The sequence below is a fragment of the Schistocerca nitens genome, chromosome 4, assembly GCF_023898315.1.
Source record: "Schistocerca nitens isolate TAMUIC-IGC-003100 chromosome 4, iqSchNite1.1, whole genome shotgun sequence".
Taxonomy (NCBI): domain Eukaryota; kingdom Metazoa; phylum Arthropoda; class Insecta; order Orthoptera; family Acrididae; genus Schistocerca; species Schistocerca nitens.
In genome coordinates this window covers 786810972-786835882 of record NC_064617.1, presented here as the reverse complement: position 1 = coordinate 786835882, position 24911 = coordinate 786810972, and the positions used below count along the sequence as shown (strand labels likewise).

Below are 24911 nucleotides of genomic sequence, written 5' to 3'. Positions count from 1 at the left end.
TTAAAATATTTGCTTGTATTGGACACTCTTTTTGTTTTGTTTTTCAGAACACTTTGAAGTTTTTGGTCATTGTTCATAAAACATTGATTACCATGAGAAATTCATCAATGGAATCATCTGATAAAGATAACTGGGCATGGTTGCAAGGTTATTCAAAAAATACTGAACCACTGACTGAGAAAATAAAAGCTTTGTGGGTGGATTATAGTGGTACACCATCAATTGATGTTATCCAAGAAGGAATTTTGGAAAAAAACTTCAGTCTTCCTTTATCTACAAAAGAGGTAATAAATTTAGCATAGAATTTCAGTGGGGCATCCATGCCGCAGAGCTACATATTTTCTTGCTCAAATGTTGTTGATAAAAAGATTTTATAGACTCTTTAATTTTGTATTTTTCAGAAGTTCGTAATGATTGTTATATGGTCTTCTGAAGTAGTGTGTGTGTGTGTGTGTGTGTGTGTGTGTGTGAGGGAGGGGTGCTACAAAAAAAATTGTCATTTTGAATAGACGTAATGAAGGGGATATTCCCCAAATGACTAAATGCAAAGGAAGGAATATTGGGTTCAACATCCCATCGACACCAAGGTCATTAGAGATGGAGCAAAATCTCAGACTGTGATGAGGATAGGGAAGGAGATCAGCCATGCCCTTTCAAAGAAACCATACCAGCATTTGTTTGAAACGATTTAGGGAAATTGTGGAAAACCTAAATTTAACCACTGCATCACCTCACTCGGTAAAATGCAAAGGAAATAAATCTGTGTTACAATGTGATGACATCACTGTTGCAGTCAGTCATAGTTAAAGTAGTTGCAACCAGCAACTTAATTAAATGTTCCATTTCTAGTTTTGAACATTTCAGGCACATTGTCTGTTCCATGAATATAAGTCGTTCCAAAAATTGTATTGCAGGTGCAGCCCACCCTCTTTGCAAGAGGTGGTACTAAGACCAGAGATAGCGGTAATAAATTATATACACAAGCCTTCCACATTAATCAGTCGATGTATTATGGAAAACCATATCAAATCATTTAGGGTGGAGTATTGTTAATTATGATGAAGGATAGATTGCTTGCTACTCATCATAAAGATGACATGCCGAGTTGCAGACAGGCACAACAAAAATACTTTTATACGCTAAGTTTTTGGCCAAAACGTTCTTCAGAAAAAGAAAACACACACACACACACACACACACGATCACTCTCTCTGCCTGCTCCTACCAGAATGAAATGTGTCGAATGGGAGCAGCAATCTGCGATGAGGTGGGGAAGGGGGGGAGAGATACCAGGTTACAGGTGGGAGAAGAGGAATCACCGCTTCCTGATGGAGTGTGCAGGGACTAGAGGTGGCACGACAAGGCTGCCAGATGCAGTGTCTGGAGGCTTTGGAGATGGGAGGGTGAGTGAAAAAGGGGAGTGGGAAGGAGAGGAGCAGAGAAGTGCAAGAGACAAGTGAGTGCATTAGCAGAGAGCAGTGTGCAGTGAAGGTGAGGGGATGTGAATCGGATGGAGGTGATAGGATAGAGGGGCCAGAAACTATTGGGTGGAGGGTGTGGGGCAGTAGGTTACCATAGGTTGAGGCCAGGTTGATTTCAGGAATGGAGAATGTGTTGTAGGGATAACTTTCATCTGCACAATTCAGAAAAGCTGGTGATGTATTTGAGGATCCAGATAGCCAAGGCTGTGAAGCAGCCATTGAAATCAAGCTAGTTACATTCTGCTGCATGTTGTACCACAGGGTGGTGCACTTCGCTCTTGACCACAGTTTGACTATGGCCATTCATCCCGGAGAACACCTGGTTGATAGTTGTGCCAACATGAAAAGCTGAGTAGTGATTGCAGCAGAGCTGGTAAATGATAAGATATATGGCTGCTTTCACAGGTGGCCCAGCCTTTGTTGTGGAGGATAAGCATGTGAGAGAACTGGAGTAGGAGGTGCTGGGTGGGTGGATTGAGCACGTCTTGCAAATGGGTCTTCCACAGTGATACAGTCACTGTGACAAGGGGTTGGGGTTGGGGTTGGGATTGGGATTGGGATTGGGAGTGGGAGTGGCATAGAGATGGACCAGGATATTGTGGAGGTTGGGTAAGTAGCGAAATGTCACTTTAGGAGAGGTGAGAAGAATCTTGGGTGGGATGTCACTCATTTCAGTGCATGGTGATAGATCATCAAGTCCCTGGCGTAGGATGTGGCTCACTCATTCCAGTCTAGGGTGGTACTGGATAATGAAGGGGCTGCTCTGTTGTAGCTGATTCTTGGTAGTGGTGGAAGGATTTGGAAGGAGGGGGGGGGGGGGGGGGTGATCATTGATGTGGCCCAGGAAATGTTCTTGTGGATTAGGTCTGGGGATAGTGCCTGTGTGTGAAGACATTTGTGAGACCTTAAGCATACTGGGCAAGGGAGTTCTTGTCACTACAAATACTTCATCCCCAGGTGGCTATGCTTTATGGGTGGTTTTTTTTTTTTTTTTTTTTTTTTTTTTTTTTTTTTTTTTTTTTTTTTAAGGGATGGCAACTGTCTAAATGCAGTTACTGTTGGTGTTTGGTGGGTTTAATGTGGACAGAGGTATGGATGGAGTCATAAGATTGGAGAAGGTCAACATCCAGGAAGGTAGCACACTGGGTTGAGGGGGACCAGGTGAAGCTGATGGGACAGAAGGTGTCAGGTTGTGAAGGAATGAGAATTGGGTGTTGGTCCTGAGTTGATCATTACTATATCATTAACGAACCTGAACCAGATCATGGGTTTTGGGAGGCTAGGGAGGTTTCCTCTAGGTGTCCCACAAACAGGTTGGCTTAGGAGATAGTCATGCAGGTGCCCATGGCTGAGTAGTTGTGTGTTATCATAAAGTTAGTAAGGTGTGTGAGGAATGAGGTTGGGAGAGATAGTGTTCAATATAAGTAAGACCATGGGCATGAAGGATGTTGGTGTGTAGGGAACTGGCATCAACAGTGATGAATAGGGATCCAGAAGGTAAGAGGTGGGGTTTTTTGATAATCGGTGAAGGGGGGTATCTTTGACGTGGGAGGATAGCTTTTGTACAATTTGTTGGAGGTGATTGTCAAAGAGGACTGAAACTCTCTCAGTGGGCAGCACAATAACCAGCTACAGTGGGACATGCAGGATTGTTCAGTTTGTGGATTTTGGGAAGCATGTAGAAGCTGGTTGTGAGAGGTGTTGTGGGGGGTGAGAAGGCAAGTAGATTCAGGGGAGAGGTTCTGGGAAGGGTCTAAGGCTTTAAGGGGGGGTTGGAGGTTATGCTGAACTTCTGGAATGGGATCACTTTGGCTGAGTTTGTCTTTTATGAGTCAAGATAATTGCCAGTTGCCTTATTCCAGGTAGTCACTTTGATTTGTAATGGCAGTGGTAGCGCCTTTGTCTTCAGGTAGTATGATAAGGTAGGGATCTGCTTTGAGGCTGTGTATGGCTGCCATTTATTCTCCTGAAAGATTTGTGTTCTTGGGAAGGGACTTGGGTAAGGCCATGATGGAGATAAGGAATTGCTGAAAGGCTACCTGGGGTTGGTTTGGTGGGAAGGTGGAAAGAGTGGCGGTTGAACATTGGTATGAACTGGGGAAGGCAGGATTCAACATTTCAGTTAGACTGGCTGTGATTGGAATGATTGGTGCAAAGAAGTGTTTCCATAGCAGAGATCAGGAGAAGGTGAGTAGGTCTTTGATGAGTTCATCAAGGATAATTTGGATGTAGGGTTAAAGGTAAGACCTTTGGATAGGATTGAAATTTCTGTGGGGTTGAGAATGTTGATGGAAAGGTTAACAACAGTGTTCCAGGATTGTTTGGCTCTGGATTTGGTGAAGTGTTGATAGGGAGTTTTGGGGGATGTGGAAGTTAAAATTGTCAGTTAAGCATTGTCTGGGTGCTGTGAGGGGTTGAGGAGGAGGAACTCTTTGGGTAGCATAGGGTTTGGATAGTGGTTTCCCGAAGTAGGATGTCAGCAGGTAGGATAACTTATGGAGATGGTATCTGTAATGCTCTTCCAGATGCTGTAGATCAAGGGATTTAGTTTCAGAGAATGATTTATGTAGTGACAATTGCACTGTAGCAGTATCTTGCGGAGGGAGTTGAGGTGGTTCTGGGATCTTTCATGGAGACGGGTTTTTGTAGTACCATGTTTGTGTGGGATGGGGGACTGGTGAACCTGGATAGGTGAAAGTCATTGTGGAAGGAGTGTGGGGTCCAGAGAAAGGAATTTTTATGGTTACTGTTGGGCGGGGGGGGGGGGGGGGGGGATATTCCATGGTTTAGGCACATTTGAGGAACAGGATGTGGGACTGGGGTTTAGTCAGGAAAACAGATGCTTTCCTGAAATTTTGCAGAAAGATGGACAGGTATCCATTGTTGCAGGGATGGCATTGGGGATACAGGAAATGACTTAGGAAATGGGCAAATGAAGGTGTTAGGCGGTTATAAGGGGTGGTGGATAACAGAAAAAATCTATAAAAATGCAGTGAATCCCCACTTTTACACTTTTCAAGGGACTTCAAAAAATGGTGTAAAATGCGGGAAAATGTAAAATATGGGAAACAACATTTTAAGCTGTAAAAGTTATGTTTTGGATACCTCCTTGCATTTTTGCACTTTATTTATGGTATATATACATGACAGGCATTGAAAGACTTGTCAGGGACTTGTTTATTATCTAATAAAGGTTTATTATCTATAAAATTTTAAACACTGCTGAAGCAGCAAGATTTACTACGAATATCTAATAAAAACCGCTGCTGTAACTGAAATTACTAACTGCATAGGAAGTATGAATGTTTGACTCAATTTCCTATGTCATAATAGATGTTTTGGAAAGCCTGCACCTGCCATTCACTATTTAAATAATGAAATACTGCACTAGTTACGTATTTGTTCATCCTTAGCCCAGCAGGATTCAAGAATTTTTTCTTGTTGTATAGTGCAAATATGTACATAAGTATTTTGTTGAATAGGTGTTATTCTGAATCTCTGGCACTGTTTGTTTTTGTAACATCACAAAAAATACATATGTAAATACTGCACTTGACAACCAGAATAAATTATCGAAACTGTGATTTCCCCAGCATGAAAGAAATACGTAACTGGCGTTGTGTTTTTAGTTCAAACATTATAGCAAAGGAAAGTGAATGATGGTCTCAACTAGCGCTACAAGTGGCCAAACACCAAAACACGCTAAATATGTTGCGAGAAAGGTAGCACGATGATCACAACAATCATCAAACTGCGTTTGCGCAGTAGAGAGAGTTCGGTAATGGTTGTGACTGGTCTATCTTTATTTGAATGAACCTAGTTATCTCATCAGCCAAGGGCGTACCCAGGATCTGAACTGGGGGGGGCGGGGGGGGGACGGTCATACTAGTCTCAGGAAACAAGGACTCGAGACAACATACAGCACTTCATATTAAATAAAACAGTAAACCAGTGAAAAACTGCTTTTAATAAACATTTTAAATACAAGAATGCACTTGTACAATCCGAGAAAACATGCAGCATTTCTTATTAAATAAAACAGTAAACTAGTGAAAAACTGCGGAAATCATCAGGGGGGGGGGCAGCTGCAACCCCCCCCCCCCTCCCCCCCCTTGACCCTCACTGGGTACGCCCATGTCATCAGCCATCATGGCAAGTAAAGCTTGGCAGCGGCGGGAGATACGGCATGAATTGTTCCAACTTTTACACTTTTATCAGTTCAAGTCTGCTGAGTAGAATACCTTGGTGTCAAGACGCTTAACCACATAATATTTGTAAACACTACTGGATGGCCAGCATCATTTTTTCTCCATGAACATTTTTTTGTAATGTGTAAATTATGGGAAAAGTATGTTGGCGAAAAATTGGGTGCAGATCAACATAGTGGACACAATAAAAAATGTCATAAACAGTGGGGAAAGATTAATTCCGAGAACATAAAAGCAAGGTCTTACTTCATGTATAAACATGCAAAAATTCACCAAACGTGTAAAAAGAACAAAAAGCCACACAAATACATAAAAATACATGCCAGGCAATATTCGCCTATTGAGATAAAGGAAGAGGGGAGGGGGGGGGGGGCATTGATTTACTTGAGGTTCACACGTTTGTTTAGCACAGATAGATGTGGAAAACAACACACAAAAATACATGAGGGTTAGGGAGGCAATGGGATCAGCATGAATAATTTAATTATCGGTAGGAAGAATTTGGACATCAGAAGCTGCACTGACAATCTGTGCAGTCACGTTATCTGGGTCCTCCTCTCCACCACCAGCTTTTCTGAACTGCATAAATGGGAGTATTCCTACAACAAATTCTCCACTCCTGAAATCATCCTGGCCTCAAACTGCAGTAACTGACTGTCCCCGCCCAATAGTTTCTGCCCCCTGTCTTATCAATTGTGTCTAGTGCACATCCCCTCAACCTTATTGTGTGGTACTCTAAGCCAATGTACTCACTAGTCCCATGCCCTTCTGTGCTCCTCTCCTTTCTACTCCATTTTTAACTCCTCTCCCTCCCCCCACAGCCTCTTGATGCTGTGCATGGCAGTGTTGTCCTTCCACCTATAATCCCCACATGCTCTGCCAGACAGAACTGGCCCTTCTTCCCCCACCCATAACCTGCTGTTCCTCCCCATTCCCCAGTTTGCTCTGGATTATTGCTCCCTTTCGATGCATTTCAGGTACATTCTGGTCAGAGTGGGTAGAGCTAGCGGTCATATGTACTTGATGTGTGCTTGCCTCTGTGAATGTTATTCTCTTTTCTTTAGTTTTCTCGTGAAGAAGGCTTTGACAAGAAGCGTAGTGTGTAACATTCTTGTTGTTGTGCCTGTTTGCTAGTGTCATGATTATGGTTAATACACTCCTGGAAATTGAAATAAGAACACCGTGAATTCATTGTCCCAGGAAGGGGAAACTTTATTGACACATTCCTGGGGTCAGATACATCACATGATCACACTGACAGAACCACAGGCACATAGACACAGGCAACAGAGCATGCACAATGTCGGCACTAGTACAGTGTATATCCACCTTTCGCAGCAATGCAGGCTGCTATTCTCCCATGGAGACGATCGTAGAGATGCTGGATGTAGTCCTGTGGAACGGCTTGCCATGCCATTTCCACCTGGCGCCTCAGTTGGACCAGCGTTCGTGCTGGACGTGCAGACCGCGTGAGACGACGCTTCATCCAGTCCCAAACATGCTCAATGGGGGACAGATCCGGAGATCTTGCTGGCCAGGGTAGTTGACTTACACCTTCTAGAGCACGTTGGGTGGCACGGGATACATGCGGACGTGCATTGTCCTGTTGGAACAGCAAGTTCCCTTGCCGGTCTAGGAATGGTAGAACGATGGCTTCGATGACGGTTTGGATGTACCGTGCACTATTCAGTGTCCCCTCGACGATCACCAGTGGTGTACGACCAGTGTAGGAGATCGCTCCCCACACCATGATGCCGGGTGTTGGCCCTGTGTGCCTCGGTCGTATGCAGTCCTGATTGTGGCGCTCACCTGCACGGCGCCAAACACGCATACGACCATCATTGGCACCAAGGCAGAAGCGACTCTCATCGCTGAAGACGACACGTCTCCATTCGTCCCTCCATTCACGCCTGTCGCGACACCACTGGAGGCGGGCTGCACTATGTTGGGGCGTGAGCGGAAGACGGCCTAACGGTGTGCGGGACCGTAGCCCAGCTTCATGGAGACGGTTGCGAATGGTCCTCGCCGATACCCCAGGAGCAACAGTGTCCCTAATTTGCTGGGAAGTGGCGGTGCGGTCCCCTACGGCACTGCGTAGGATCCTACGGTCTTGGCGTGCATCCGTGCGTCGCTGCGGTCTGGTCCCAGGTCGACGGGCATGTGCACCTTCCGCCGACCACTGGCGACAACATCGATGTACTGTGGAGACCTCACGCCCCACGTGTTGAGCAATTCGGCGGTACGTCCACCCGGCCTCCCGCATGCCCACTATACGCCCTCGCTCAAAGTCCGTCAACTGCACATACGGTTCACGTCCACGCTGTCGCGGCATGCTACCAGTGTTAAAGACTGCGATGGAGCTCCGTATGCCACGGCAAACTGGCTGACACTGACGGTGGCGGTGCACAAATGCTGCGCAGCTAGCGCCATTCGACGGCCAACACCGCGGTTCCTGGTGTGTCCGCTGTGCCGTGCGTGTGATCATTGCTTGTACAGCCCTCTCGCAGTGTCCGGAGCAAGTATGGTGGGTCTGACACACCGGTGTCAATGTGTTCTTTTTTCCATTTCCAGGAGTGTAGTAACTATCGTTTTCATAATTTTTCAAAATCCCTACAGTACTTCCTAGGATTAGCCGTAATATACATTCTCATAATACGTGTTGAAAAAGAAAGTTATATATAGCTTCTGGTAATAATAATTTTGTGTAGCTAATTGTCCATGTGTAAATCTTTCAGTTGGATGCCATATCGGCTACCTGTGTATCTCGAACCTATCCCAGTTATCCAACAGGAGAAAGGGGACCAACAGTTTAATTCCGAACTCAGACTATGCATCATTTCTGGCAAAATTCAACACCATTGAGAGGTGAATGCTTGGTTAAAAGGCCAAGTGAAATACCCTTGGTCTGGCTGGAATTCGATCCCTTTTGGTTTCCAGGCACACACTTGCCTGCAAGACCAACATGCCTGATATAGATTCTGGTCAAGCTTCACTGCTCTCTGGGTCTGCACCAGCTGATTACTTTACTACTTTTCATGCCAGATGCTACTGCTTTTTGTGCCAGATACTACCTGCTTTGTACCAGATACTACCTGATTTGTACCAGCTTGTAGCAAATATCATTGCCGGGAAATGTCACTCCCAAGTGACAGTTAAATATAGGGCAGATAACAATATATGAATTACTCACTTACCATTACTGAGTGGAAATAAATGTATACATGAGTCTTCCTTGTGATTCAGTATACCTCCTAGTGAAAATGTGTCAAAATCCCTACTGTAGTTTTGAGATTACCTTGAAGATACAGGTAGAAACCATGGTGGAGGACTTAAATTTATAATATGGACTGATATTGAACTTAACTTACGTAATTATTGAGGCAGTATCAGGATGCTCCCATTAGCATTGCTTTTTGGCCATTGAGTTAAGAATGGGACTGAAATATAAAGGTCTCTGGTTACAGATTGTAACTAAGTCCTCACTTCTCGATCCATCTGTCACCCTGATGCTTCGAACTTGATGAGCTGTGGACCTGCTATGCAATGCTACTACTTCTGGCTGTGTGACTTCATCTCCATCTGCAGAAGGTCGAGGGCTGTACAAGATGTCAGATCTACTCCAACAATTTACAAAATGACGTTAATTCTTCTGTATTTTATGTTCACTTTTTCTCTTTGTACAACTTCAATGGTAATTCTGGGTCAACAGAGCTCAGACAGTTTCAACATACATTCACCTTACTTTGACATTAACCAACGATTGAGAGGTAGTTGTGATTATTGGTCATTGTTGTTTTTAATTTTTTATTTATTTTTTGTTGATATTCTTGCATGCCTCTTTTTGCTCCTTGTCTACCAAGGCACCATGAAGGCCATGTCCAAAAAAACAAATGCTGTGGCATAGCAGATGGAGCATTTTTTCCACCTTCGTGTCTTGACAGTGTCTAGATCTGACTTTATTTACTGTTCATCTGCCCAAACATAATATGAGGGATGGAACTTTAATAGTTGCAACTATTTATTTACAGCTTGTACAAAATAAATACGTGGTTCAAAGTTTTACCGACCTTCAAAGTAATCACCAGCATTGTGTATAACCCATTGCCAGTGATGTGGAAGTCGTAGGATACTCTTAGCAGTGCCAGTTGTGTTGACAGTTCAAGTGGTGTGGTCTATTGCCAGATGAATTTGTAGCCATTCTAAAGTGAATGCCGTGAAGTGTTTCCTTCAGCTTAGAAACTGAGTTGAACTTACGAGGGCTTAAGCCAGGGGAGTGCAGTAGGTGGTAGAGCACTTAGCAGCGCCATCAGTCAAACAAATCAGTAAGAACTTGCACTATACGTGCTTGGGTATTGTCCTGCAAAATGATGGTCAGGTCCTGCAGAAAGTGTCATCTCTTCTGTCTCTATGCTGTTCATTTTTGGAACACAACCTACGACCAGCTTAGAGACAGAAGTGATGACACTTCCTGCAGGACCTGAGCATCATTTTGCGGGACAATGCTCAAGCACATACAGTGCAAGCTGTTAATGATTTGTTTGACTGATGGGGCTGCTAAGTGCTATACGACGTACTGCATTCCTCTGACTTAAGCCCTCATAAGTTCAACTCCATTTCTAAACTGAATGAAACACTTCACGGCATTCGCTTCAGAACTGCTACAAATTCGTTGGGCAATAGACCGCGCCACTCGAACTGTCAACACAACTGGCACTGCTAAGAGTATCCTACAACTTCCACATCACTGGCAATGGGTTATACACAATGCTGGTGACTACTTTGAAGGTCAGTAAAACTTTGAACCATGTATTTATTTTCTACAAGCTGTAAATAAATAGTCGCCACTATTAAAGTTCCAACCCTCGTACAAGGGTGTTCTCAGCTTAGTAACTACCTGAAATACTTTTTAACATTGCAGAAAAAGATCAATTGCTACTCACTGCAAAGAAGACACATTAAGTTGCAGACAGGCACAATTGAAAGACACTTGCATGAAACTTTTGACCATAGGATTCAACAGCAGAAGAGAAACACACAACATTCACGCAAGCACACATCATGCACACATGACCACCAACTTCGGCAGCTTGAGCCAGAATGCAACTACAGTATAACCTTGTTAGTGCGAACTCGCATAAGATGAACTCGTGGTTAATGCGAAAAAAATATTGGTCCCACCAGGAATACATTAGTTCTTATGGTATGTTTTATCGGTTAAGGCGAATTACGAACTCTGTTTCAGTTTCTATCGTAATTAAATTTCACTGTAACACAAACTTCCAACCTTAGAGTATTCTAAAGTGTAATTTTTTTTCTGAAATGAATGTAGGAAATGTAGCTACAAAGCTAATTATACTTATGTTGACTCGTTTTTAACGTATTGTAGGTCGGTAGCCACAATTATCACCTCAACAATCAGCGTATGCTGTCATTGTAAGACATTGAATATTGTGTGCAGCAGCATTTAGGAATGTACTCAGTGCCAGATTTGACAGGTGTTCTGTTTTTCGTAGCCATATCGAGTTGGAATACTGAATAAAAACTACAGTTACAACCAGTACCGTAGCACGCGAAAATGGCAAAGAGCAAACAGACAGCTCTAAATGTACAGTTAAAGCTTAAGATTCTAGATGAAGTGGACCTCGGTACCTAGAAAACAGCAATTGCAGAGCAGTTTGGAATACCTAAGTCTACGATTATTAAGAATTGAGAAAAAAATTATTAATGCTGCAACATCAGGTTCTGGAAACAAATCTAAATGACTTCGTACCATCAAGTATGAAGACATCGAGACGTGACTGCTAGAATGGTTCAATCATATGCGTGCATCTAACAAACCTTTAACTGGCTCTGTGATTCAGTCAAAAGCAAATGATATTGCTAAAGATATGGGCATCGAAGACTTCCGTTGTTCTGCTGGTTGGCTGTATCAGTTCCAAAAGAGACATTCAATTTCATCTGTACAAATTTGTGGTGAAGCAAATAAAGTTGAAGAAGAAAGTGCGAACAGCTGGTTGCATGAATTCAACCGAGTGAGGGAAAAGTATGCCTCGTGTGATCTGTTTAACATGGATGAAACTGGATTTTTCTACAATCTTTTTCCAAATCACACCCTGGGGATAAAAGGTGATAAGTATCATGGTGGAGCATGAAGCAAACAACATGTGAGTGACTACGAAGGCTTTCCCGGCGTAATAATTGATAATTCTTCTCGGGTATGCAGCCGGATCATGACGTCTTCAAGACACAATATTTCTGCGGTCCAACTGGCCGCCATCATCAGGTGAGAGCGCTGGTGCACAATCTCGCCGGAACTGACTTCCCAGCGCAAGCGGCAGCCCATATATAGGCCGCAGAAGGCCCACAACGCGTGCGCGAAAAGGTGCCGTAGCTGCCCTCTAGTGCAGTAAACATGCCGCGCCGCCGGTGGTGGAAAGAGGCGAAATCGAGATATCGCTGTCAAAAATAAAAGAAATTTAAAAAATTCTATTCCGACGATTGAGACGCAGACCGTTGTTTTTTAATGTCGGATAACACCGGGTCCCAAGTCTTACTTAAAAGATAGCCCTTGTCTCTATTAATAAGATTGTCAGATAAACGAATCTCTATTGATTCTTTTAAAACACAGTCCCAATAGCGAGATGCAGGGGCAACCATTTGTGTCGCATCATATTGCATTCTGTGTCCCTGGGTGAGACAGTGCTCCGCCACTGCGGATTTCTCGGGTTGAAGCAGCCGTGTGTGCCGCTGATGCTCAACACATCGGTCCTGAATGGTCCGGATCGTCTGACCAATGTAAGCCTTCCCACAGTGGCAAGGGATCTTGTATACACCGGGCTTCCTCAAACCCAAGTCATCCTTAACAGAGCCAAGAAACGCTCTAAGCTTGGCCGGCGGACGAAAAATACTTTTGATGTGATATATTTTTAGAATTCTTCCTATCTTCGAGGAAATGCTCCCAGCAAAAGGCAGAAAAGCCACCGATTTGCAGGTATCTTCTGGTGGTTCAGGCGATGGTCCAAACTGGAAAGCACGACGGATCTGTTTATCTGTATAGCCATTCTGCTTGAACACAACCTTAAGGTGGTCCAATTCTTGTGTCAAGCTTTCTCCATCTGAAATGGCATAAGCTCTTCTCGCCAACGTTCGCAGGACCCCTGTACGCTGGAACGATGGATGACAGCTAGAAGCATGCAGGTAACGGTCCGTGTGCGTAGGCTTTCGATAAACACTGTGTCCCAGTGTCCCATCATCCTTTCTGTACACCAGAACATCCAGAAACGGAAGCTTTCCATCACTTTCCACCTCCATGGTAAACTTGATGCTAGGATGCAGGGAATTAAAATGATCTAGGAGGCGGTCAAGAGCCTCTCTCCCATGAGGCCACACCATAAACGTGTCGTCAACGTACCTCCAAAAACAGGTTGGTTTTAAGGACGCCGTCTTCAGCGCCATGTCCTCCAAATCTTCCATAAAAAGGTTGGCGACTATTGGGGACAGTGGGCTCCCCATAGCCACTCCGTCAGTCTGTTCAAAATATTTGTCATTGAATAAAAAGTACGTTGACGTCAGCACGTGGCGACAAAGCCTGGTTGTGTCCTCATCCAGTTTCTCACCAATTAATTGCAAGGATTCTTCCAGAGGAACCCAGGTAAAAAGCGACACGACATCAAAGCTCACAAGCAAATCGTAGGGACTAAGAGACAAGGACTTCAATCTCTGAATAAACACCATAGAATTGGGAATGTGATGTTCGCATTTACCGACGTGAGGGCCAAGAACAGATGCTAAATACTTGGCTAGATTGTAGGTAGGAGCACCCAAGTTACTCACGATCGGACGAAGCGGGACCCCTTTCTTATGAATCTTGGGTAGGCCGTATAGTCTCGGTGGCACGGCAGCACCAGGACGAAGTTTTTTGAGAACCTGACGACGTACTGCCCATAACGTTCATGATCTGAACCTATCCAACATAAAGGTTCAGTTTTTTCCACCCAATGCCACAAGCTGCCTTCAGCCTTTGGACCAAGGCATAATCTCTCTCATAAAGAGAGCTTATTGTAAGCAGCTTGTAAGAGCTGCAATTTGTGCTGCTGAAAACAATAGTGCAACCCTAAATTGGAATCTGCTTGACACAATAAAAGCCATCGCAGCAGCCTGGAACTCAGTATAGCCACATCATATAGGGAAGTGCTTTAACGGAGCTTGGAGACATAGCAACACTGAAGATGTCCACAAGTTAGAAGATGCCACTTCAGCTGATGAATGGAAAGTTCTGCAGGACGTTGCGAACCCTGGGATTAATTTCGAAGAATTCATTAGTGTAGACGACAATGTTGCTGTATGTTCTTCTGTGGAATTTGGTGTGCCAAAAGCTGTGAATGAGGTGCAAGAAAGTGAAGAGGAATAGAATACAGATACCATTCCACCTACCCGTCAGGAGATGTTTACAGCCATGGACTGTTTAGAACGGTTCGCTTCAACATCCGACGTCACTGCTGGGTTTATGGACGCTATCATTACAATTGGTTGTGAAATTTCAAAATATTATCGTTCCCATGAAAGTCAGTGAACCATGACCGATTTTTTTCCAAGAAAGTAACGTACATAATTTGTGAGTACTTGGATTTTACAATCACTTTATAGTATTATAAGTCTACAATAACGTGATTGATAGTGTAGTGTATTACACATTAGTGTACTGCTGTACACGTATACTTATTAAAATCTGTGTTTTTCACTTAACACGAATTTTTTTAACACGAACTCCTGATTTTTCAGTCCCTTCGGTTTCGTGTTAACAAAGTTTCACTGTATCACGTGGGATGGAAGTTATCAAGTGGGATGGGAGCAGTAGTCAGGAGGGGATGGGGAAGGGGAAGCGATAGTAGCATACAGGTGGGAGGAGAGAGGAATGCTTTGTGGCTTTGTGTGCAGGTACTAGAATGCCAATAGGTGCAGCATTAGGAGGTTGTGCAACAGGGAGGTGGAGTAAAATAGGAGTGAAGGAGAGGAGCGGGGAAAGATATGTGGGTGTGTTGGCAAAGGGCGGCAAACAAAGAGGATGGGGGACAAGAATGGGGAGGAGATGATAGAACAGAGGGGGTGGTAACTGTTGGGTGCAGGATGTGGAGACAGTATTGTTCCGTAGTTTGACGCTGGGATAATTACAGGAGTGGAGAATGTTTTGTAAGGATAACTGTCATCTGTGCATTTCAGAAAAGCTGGTGGTGGAGGGAAGGACCCAGATGGCTCGGGTAGTGAAGCAGCCATTGAAATCAAGCATGTTATGTTCGGCTGTTTTTTGTACCACATGGTGGTTTACTTTGCTCTTGGCCACAGATTGGCGGCCATTCATTCTGGTGGACAGCTCATTAGTAATTATACCAGTTACTAGGGTTGCCCAGAAAGTAACATACTGCATTTTGTTTCTTCAGCAATTCTTTATTGAAAACAATGAGAACCAGACACACAAAAGAATGGTGTTTTATCTACACACCACATTTTTCCATGTAATCTCGATCCCATCCTATGGCCTTCCTCCAGTGCAACACATGGTCATGTATGCCCTTTCAGTACCAATCCTTGTACTGGTTGTGGAGCCAGCGCTTCACTGTGTGAATCACCTCCTCATCGTCCTCAAAATGTCTTCCACAAATCACATTCTTTAATGGTGAACGCCAACATCAGCTCACTTAACATATCATTTGTGACAGCCGTGGATGGTCTCCTAGATCAGTGCAAATCTTGGAGCTCCGCCATTGCCTTCTGATGACCTCATCCTCTGTGCCCAAGGACTAACTGTACTTCTGTCGACAGCAAATGCTCCACAGACTTTTCACAAGTATTAGTGAATATTCCCTACAGTTTCTTTCTCTGCAGTGAGAAATTCAATAACGGCACATTGCTTGTAATGTACATCATCTACAGACACCATTTTGAAACTGTCCTGCAGCTACAATATCTGTCAGAAGTGATGGAAACTTGGCGCACTCACTCAGGAGACTTCAGATAATACATACGCGATGTTTCACATTCGTAGTATTGTTTTCGGCCAAGAAAAAAAAATGCAATGTAATACTTTCTGGGTAGCCCTCATGAAAAGCTGAGTAGTGATTGTAGCAAAGCTGGTAGACGACATGCCTGCTTTCACACGTGGGCCAGCCCCTGATGGGGTAGGATAAACGTGTGATAGTACTGTAATAGGAAGTGCTGGGTGGGTGGATTGGGCAGGTCTTTTATGAGTATGACTTCTGTGTACTTCTCTTTTGCTACTGAAGGCTGTGGCCAAAAGCTTTGTGTAAGTGTCTTTTAATTGTGCCTGTCTGTGAACTACTGTGATTTCTTTACAGTAAGTAGCAATCTATCTTTTCCTGCATTGTTGATATTCCTACCTGAAGTTTCTAAAATATGTTTACCACTCACAAAACATCTTCATTGGCCTAAAAGGATAGTGGTGGAACATGTTACTCCAAAGAACCTTGTGTTACACTACATTATGTACAAGAAATGTAAGAAGTACCCATCCATTTTATAATAAATGTTACTTGTTTCATTATTTTCCTGTGTCCAACTTGGAAACAGCATGTTCACACAGTGGAGATGGAATTGATGTTTGTACTGCTGCTTCGTTCCATTTTTCCTTCAACACTATATGCAGTGAAGGGAAGAAAACAGGAGGGGAGTCAGGAAGACCACAAGAAAAGACTTCTATTAAAAGAATGCCTACACAATGCATCTTTCTCTTGTGCTAGTATATAGACAAAAGGAGAGATCTGCATGCATCAAAGTTGCCAGAGCACACCCAAGGAACTCATTTTGGTTACAAAGGCCATGTGGCACCACAGTACCCCTACAGTCGGCATCAGATGCCTTGAAACCTCACAACAGATTAAAACAGTGTGCTGGGCTGGGACTGGAATGCTAAACCTCACTCTTTGTTACAGACTCAGATGTTGAGGTGTGACTCACAACTCACCATTAGAGATTTTCCTCTGCCGTTACTGCTCTCATACTTCTCAAACTTCATAAAAATTCTCCTTCATACTTCTCTGGCTAGCATTCCTGGAAGAAGGGAAAGTAGGAGAAAAGTAAAGCTATGAGGATGGGTTGTGAGCTGTGCCTGCACAGCTATCAGTAAGAGCTTACCTGCAAGAGGCAAGAGTTTGGGTTCGTGTCCTGGTCCACCACACCGTTTTAAACTGCCAAGAAGTATTAAAGCAGTGTACACTCCACTGCAGAGTGAAAGATTAACTATGGAGACATAAAATATTGCTGCAAGATTTTGATGTACTTCTTGGGAGATGTGTAAGGTTATGTATAATTAAATTTTGTTCAGAGGTCTGCCAATAAAATTCATTACATGTGAACTGATTATACTGAGGTTTGAGCTACTAATTACATGTCTGAAAGCAAAACCTTTCTGCACTTGATCATTTATGGAAACTAAAGACTAGTGGAGGGAAGTTCTTAGTGATGTTTATTAGCTTTTGTACTATTTTCAGTAATCATAATTTTTACATATCGGAGCATTTCATAATTATTTAATTGGATAGATTACAAATCTACTCACCAAGAAGTGGCAGAATACACACATACAAGCCTGTTGTAATTGGCAAGCTTTCGGAGCCAGTGGCTCCTTCTTCAGGCAGTAGGGTTGAAGGGGAAGGAAGAAGGGTGAAGGAAAAGGCCTGGAGAGGTCTAGGAAAAGGGGTAGCTTTCGAGAAAGTCATCCAGAGCTGCAGGTTAGGGGAGGCTTACCGTATGAGATGAATAGGAAAGACTGACTGTTTGGGACTGCATTGGATGCGATTGTAGGTCTGGAATTTAGGAAGGCTTAAGGCTTTTTAGTTTACACAACAAAGTACAGATTACATAATAGTGCATAATAATACATATTTCATAATAGTAAACACTGAAGTGACAAGCGTTATAACTTTAGGATATGATTTTTCTCAAATGAGTATATCATTAATGTAGTTACTTGTGGGTAGTTTTTCTTTTGTTCAGTGTAAAGGAAGCTAAAGTCATTGGTCACTAGACCACCAAAATGGGAGGGAGGTCACTGTTATGTCTCCCATCAACAAGGTATCAAAGACAGGGCAAGTTGAAGACCTGAAGAGCAAGTTAAGTTATATAGAGGTGTTAACACTATAGGCCAAGATGTGGAATTTGTATAAAATATGACAGCATCCAAATTTCAACTGGAGAGTTACATTAGACTACTTGCAACATATTGTAATGAAACATGTAAATTATGGATTTTTGTAGCCCATTTGTGGCAGTGTTGAATCCCAATTTTAATTACACAGTTGGTGGAAGGAAACTGTGTTCTAATTTAATATAGTTTTCATTTTGTCTTGACAGCTGTGGCTTGCAGTAAGTGAAAATGTGTGTGCTGCGTGCAGCACAAACGGTGAGGAGAGGCTACATCACTTAATTCATGCTCTTGGTAAATGTTATCAATTTGAACTGTGCAATCCTGATGACAACAGTCTTCTTCAACTCAGTATGTGGCTAGCACCTAGAGGTGAGTATTGAACAATTGTTTTGAAAAGGGATTTTCAGTGCAAGAAACAAAGATTTTCTCATACTACATGATCAGTGAGTAAATTCACTATTAACTGTGCACTACGGTGGTATTCATATTCAGAATTCATAGCATTATAATTTGGATATCAGGTTCAATAACCTTTTACAGTTGCCTCATGAAGAATTATTTTTGTGGAATTTCATGTATTGCATTACATTAAAATTATTAATATTGTGGGCATAAAGTCACTCAACTTCTCTTAAAAAGGCCATAATAATAGTAATAACAACAAAAATTTTATTCTTGTATTTTATAGAGTTAGTATTGTGTGTACTTTGTAAGGTACTGAAGCTGAAATCAGTCAGTTTCACATAAGAATAAACAGAAATCATAACAGTCTTGATCAAAAGTTCATATATGTAAAATTAATTTTACATTATCATTATTATTATTGACAAACTGCCTATTGGCTTCTGTCTCGGGTTCTTCGGCCGACTTTCATCTAATGATTTTACTGACGTTTCGCCAGCACGAATGGCTGGCATTGTCGAAGCTTCACCCTCCATTGCCAGTGGTGAACTGGAGCCAAGCTCTCGGCCGCAGACTATATGTACCTGGCGCGCCAACGTCCGAGGGCTTCTCTGCGGTCATTTCAGGTGCGGTTCTCCTCTTGCTACCTGCGACGGTCATTCGCTGCAGTACGGGAAGCCAGGATCCGTTTACCTCAAGGGTTTCCTCTTTCTTGTTAAACAGTTCGCGTATTTTTGTATTTCTACAGCTTCTCTGAACAAGTGCGTGTGGTAATGCTTCTCTCCAGCCAGAACTTCGTGTCGGCGAATTTTATTACGTGGTCGGTCACACTCAGTGCCTGCTTTGCCACAGCCGATTCCTCCACCTGCCCCAACCTGCAATATTGCTTATGTTCTTTGAGCCTGATGTTGATCGATCGTCCAGTCATTCCGACATAAACTTTTCCGCATGTGCATGGTATACAGTATATTCCCGACATTGCAAGTGGGTCCCTTTTTCCCTTTGCCGATCTAAGACACTCTTTGATCTTCCTTGTCAGTTTGAAAATCATCTTTACACCACGTTTGCGCAATATACAGCCGATTCTGTCCGTCACTCTGCGAATGTATGGCAGAAAGGCCATAAGTGACATTTCTTTTTCTGATTCCTTACTTCGCCGAGTGTTTGGCTCTGTTACACGTCTAATATAATTTGTGGAGTACCCATTGCTCCTCAGGACAGTTTCCAGGCGTTGCATTTCTAGTTTGAGGTGTTGCGGCTCACATATTCGTCCTGCTCTCGTTACGAGCGTACTAATCATGCCTCTTTTCTGGCTTGGGTGGTGGTTTGATAGTTTGTGCAGGTGTGTGTTGGTTTTTGATGCATGCTGTGTCCCAGGTTTTCACCATCCCTTGTGACCAGCACATCTAGAAATGGCAGTTTTTTGTCCTTTTCTACTTCAATGGTAAATTTTATGTAGGCATGGAGGCTGTTCAAGTGTCTTAGGAAGTCACTGAGCTGTTCTTCACCATGGCTCCATACAACGTTGGTATCATTGACATATCTGTACCATACCTTAGGTTTGCAAGTCGCCAAGTCCAGTACCTGTGCTTTGAATTGTTCCACGAAGAAGTTGGCCACCACTGGACTAAGAGGACTACCCATGGCGACGCCTTCCCGCTGTTCGTAGAAATCGCCATTCCACGTGAAATAGCTTGTGGTGAAACATGCATGGAAGAGCTTTTAGGTGTCTTGCGGGAAAATGGAACCGATGTGCTCCAAAGCGTCACTGAGTGGCACTTTCATAAACAAAGAATCAACACCAAAGCTGACTAGGATGTTGTTTGGTGCAAGTTTCGGTTTCTTCAGCTTCTCAATGAAATGTCCTGAGTCCTTTATGTATGTGTCGGTCTTCCCCACATGTGGTTGGAGCAGAGAGGCCAAGTGTTTTGCCAGTTTATATGTCGGTGAGTCAGGAGTGCTAACAATCAGTCTTAGTGGAACGTTTTTCTTATGGATCTTGAGTAATCCATACAACCGATGTGGTAGGGCTTCTGTGTTGTGCAGGTTTCTCTGTATGTCCACTGGCAGAGAAGATGCCTTGATTAATTGATTCGTATTCCATGTGATATGCTGAGTCAGATCTGTGCTTAGTTTTCGGTACCTCGTCGGATCTAATAGGTCTCAGATCTTTTGCTCATTATGGCTGAAGAAACTGAAACTTGCACCAAACGAGTCAGCTTTGATGTTGTTTCTTTGTTTGCGAAAGTGCCACTCAACGATGCTGTGGAGCACTTCGGTTCCATTTTTCCACAAGACATCTAAAAGCATGTGCATGTCTCACCACAAGCTATTTCACGTGGAATGGCGATTTCTACTAACAGCTGGAAGACGTCGCCAAGGGTAGTCCTTTTAGTCCAGTGGTGGCCAACTTCTTCATGGAACAGTTCAAAGCACAGGTACTGGACTTGGCGACTCGCAAACCTAAGGTGTGGTACAGATACGTTGATGATACTTTCGTTGTATGGAGCCATGGTGAAGAACAGCTCATTGACTTCCTAAGACACTTGAACAGCCTCCATGCCTACATAAAATTTACCATGGAAGTAGAAAAGGACAAAAAACTGCCATTTCTAGATGTGCTGGTCACAAGGGATGGTGAAAACCTGGGACACAGTGTGCATCAAAAACCATCACACGCAGACTGATACCTGCACAAACTATCAAACCACCACCCGAGCCAGAAAAGAGGCATGATTAATATGCTCGTAATGGGAGCAGGACAAATGTGTGTGCCACAGCACCTCAGATGTGAAATGCAACACCTGGAAAGTGTTCTGAGGAGCAATGGGTATTCCACAAATTATATTAGAAGTGTAATAGAGCCAAACACTCGGCGAAGTAAGGAACCAGAAAAAGAAATGTCATGTATGGCCTTTCTGCCATACATTCCCAGAGTGACGGACAGAATCGGCCGTATATTGCGCAAACTTGGCGGTAAAGACGATTTTGAAACTGACAAGGAAGATCAAAGAGTGTCTTAGACGGCAAAGGGAAAAAGGGACCCACTTGCACTGTTGGGAATATACCATATACCATGCACATGCGGAAAAGTTTATGTCGGAATGACTGGACGATCGATCAACACCAGGCTCAAAGAACATAAGCAATATTGCAGGTTGGGGCAGGTGGAGGAATCGACTGGTTCTGGCTGTAGAGAAGCACTATCACACGCACTTGTTCAGAGAAGCTGTAGAAATATGAAAACACGCGAACTGTTTCAACAAGAAAGAGGAAACCCTTGAGGTAAACGGATCCTGGCTTCCCGTACTGCAGTGAACGACCGTCACAGGTAGCAAGAGGAGAACCGCACCGGAAATGACCACAGAGAAGCCTTCGGACGTTGGTGCGCCAGGTACATATAGTCTGCAGCCGAGAGCTCGGCTCAAGTTCACCACTGGCAATGGAGGGTGAAGCTTCGACAATGCCAGCCACTCATGCTGGCGAAACATCAGTAAAATCATTAGATGAATGTTGGCCGAAGAACCCGAGATAGAAGCCAATAGGCAGTTTGTCAACAAGTGGCCACGAAAGCCTTAACAATTTTGTATTATTATTGTTGTTATTATTATTATTATTTCTTTACTTTCTCAGACGTTAAGTCTGGTTAAGAATGGAAAGTGACGCGGACCTTGATCAAGTGTCACTTCCTATTAACTGTACAGTATGTGTTATATTGCATTTAGGAACTTTCGGGTAATTGAACATGTATCAATAATTACGGATTTCTGTAGTTGTATATATATGTTTGGATGTAGCTGTATTGCATTGATGTACTGGTGGATATTGTGTGGTATGACTCCTGTAGTTGATAGTATAATTGGTATGATGTCAACTTTATCCTGATGCCACATGTCTTTGACTTCCTCAGACAGTTGGATGTATTTTTCAATTTTTTCTCCTGTTTTCTTTTGTATATTTGTTGTATTGGGTATGGATATTTCGATTAGTTGTGTTCATTTCTTCTTTTTATTGGTGAGTATGATGTCAGGTTTGTTATGTGGCGTTGTTTTATCTGTTATAATGGTTCTGTTCCAGTATAATTTGTGTTCATCATTCTCCAGTACATTTTGTGGTGCATACTTGTATGTAGGAACTTGTTGTTTTAAAAGTTTATGTTGAAAGGCAAGCTGTTGATGTATTATTTTTGCGACATTGTCATGTCTTCTGGGGTATTCTGTATTTGCTAGTATTGTACATTCGCTTGTGATGTGATCTACTGTTTCTATTTGTTGTTTACAAAGTCTGCATTTATCTGTTGTGGTATTGGGATCTTTAATAATATGCTTGCTGTAATACCTGGTGTTTATTGTTTGATCCTGTATTGCAATCATGAATCCTTCCGTCTCACTGTATATATTGCCTTTTCTTAGCCGTGTGTTGGATGCGTCTTGATCGATGTGTGGCTGTGTTAGATGATACGGGTGCTTGCCATATAGTGTTTTCTTTTTCCAATTTACTTTCTTCGTATCTGTTGATGTTATGTGATCTAAAGGGTTGTAGAAGTGGTTATGAAATTGCAGTGGTGTAGCCGATGTATTTATATGAGTGATTGCCTTGTGTATTTTGCTAGTTTCTGCTCGTTCTAGAAAGAATTTTCTTAAATTGTCTACCTGTCCATAATGTAGGTTTTTTATGTCGATAAATCCCCTTCCTCCTTCCTTTCTGCTTAATGTCAATCTTTCTGTTGCTGAATGTATGTGATGTATTCTATATTTGTGGCATTGTGATCGTGTAAGTGTATTGAGTGCTTCTAGGTCTGTGTTACTCCATTTCACTACTCCAAATGAGTAGGTCAATATTGCTATGGCATAAGTATTTATAGCTTTTGTCTTGTTTCTTGCTGTCAATTCTGTTTTCAGTATTTTTGTTAGTCTTTGTCTATATTTTTCTTTTAGTTCTTCTTTAATATTTGTATTATCTATTCCTATTTTTTGTCTGTATCCTAGATATGTATAGGCATCCGTTTTTTCCATCGCTTCTATGCAGTCGCTGTGGTTATCCAATATGTAATCTTCTTGTTTAGTGTGTTTTCCCTTGACTATGCTATTTTTCTTACATTTGTCTGTTCCAAAAGCCATACTTATATCATTGCTGAATACTTCTGTTATCTTTAGTACGACGGCCGTTCAGAAAGTAACCTCCGGTTGATTTAAAAAAATACACCAAGTTAAATAAAAATATTTTAATATATACATCTTACAACTACATCTTTGCACTATTTTTCTACATAGTCTCCATAGCGATTGAAGCACTTATCGTATCTCTTCACAAGCTTTGAAATTCCTTCTGCATAAAAATCACCCGCTTGTGCCTGGAGCCAGCCTGTGACCGCATCTTTGAGCTCTTCATCGTCATCAAACCGCTGTGACCCGAGCCATTTCTTCAAATGCATGAAGAGGTGATAATCACTTGGCGCCAGGTCTGGGCTGTAAGGTGGATGGTTGATAATGTCCCACTTGAAGGACTCAAGAAGGGCCGTTGTTCTGCGAGCAGAGTGAGGACGGGCGTTATTGTGCAAAAAAACGATACCGGAAGTCAGCATACCACGGCGTTTGTTCTGTGTAGCCCGTCGTAACTTTTTTATTGTTTCACAGTACACGTCTTGATTAATGGTCGTACCACGTTCCATGAATTCAACCAACAACACCCCTTTGGCATCCCAAATCACCGTCGCCATCAGTTTTCTGGCAGAAAAATCTTGCGAGGCTTTTCTTGGTTTGGTAGGTGAATTTGAATGTGCCCACATCTTTGATTGTTCTTTTGTCTCAGGGTTCACGTACTTAATCCAGGTTTCGTCACCGGTCACGATTCTGTTTAACAATGGTTCTCCTTCGTCCTCATAACGTGACAGAAAGTCTAATGCAGAGGCCATTCTTTGAGTTTTGTGGTGGTCGGTAAGAATTTTGGGCACCCATCGTGCACAGAACTTATGGTAACCCAATCTTGCTGTCACTATCTCGTACAAGAGAGTCTTAGAAATCTGTGGAAAACCAGTAGACAACTCCGACATTGAGAAACGTCGATTTTCACGAACTTTTGCATCAACTGTCTGAACGAGTTCGTCAGTCACCAATGATGGTCTACCACTCCTCTCTTCATCATGAACGTTTTCTCGTCCACTTTTAAATAAACGTACCCATTCACGGACAACTCCTTCACTCATAACTCTTGGTCCGTACACGGCACAAAGCTCACGATGAATAGCTGCTGCAGAATATCCTTTGGCTGTAAAAAACCTTATGACAGCACGCACTTCACATTTGGCGGGGTTTTCTATTGCAGCACACATTTCAAACTGCCACAAAAACTAAACTAGCGCAGGTACGACGTTCACTCGACCACGGCTTGATGCCGACTGACCTGTTGAGTGCGTGAACGCACAGATGGCGTCGCTACTCCCCCCACAACCCGCACTGTGACCAATCGGAGGTTACTTTCTGAACCGCCCTCGTAATTGGTTGAGTTGTTGATTTGTTGCTGCCAGTAGTTTTAGATCATCCATGTATAGCAAATGTGTGATTTTGTGTGGGTATGTTCCAGTAATATTGTATCCATAATTTGTATTATTTAGCATGTTGGATAGTGGGTTCAGAGCAAGGCAGAACCAGAAAGGACTTA

The 24911-nt window shown here is 42.9% G+C and overlaps 1 protein-coding gene across 1 annotated transcript in view; it reads left to right on the top strand.

The window, feature by feature from the left end:
* The window catches only part of LOC126253158 (gem-associated protein 5), a 413052-nt gene that overhangs the window by 376360 nt on the left and 11781 nt on the right, over positions 1-24911 (top strand). The window contains exons 20-21 of the mRNA XM_049954316.1: positions 48-284; positions 18056-18218. Coding sequence (XP_049810273.1) covers positions 48-284; positions 18056-18218 — 400 coding nt within the window. The remainder of the gene's footprint in view (positions 1-47; positions 285-18055; positions 18219-24911) is intronic.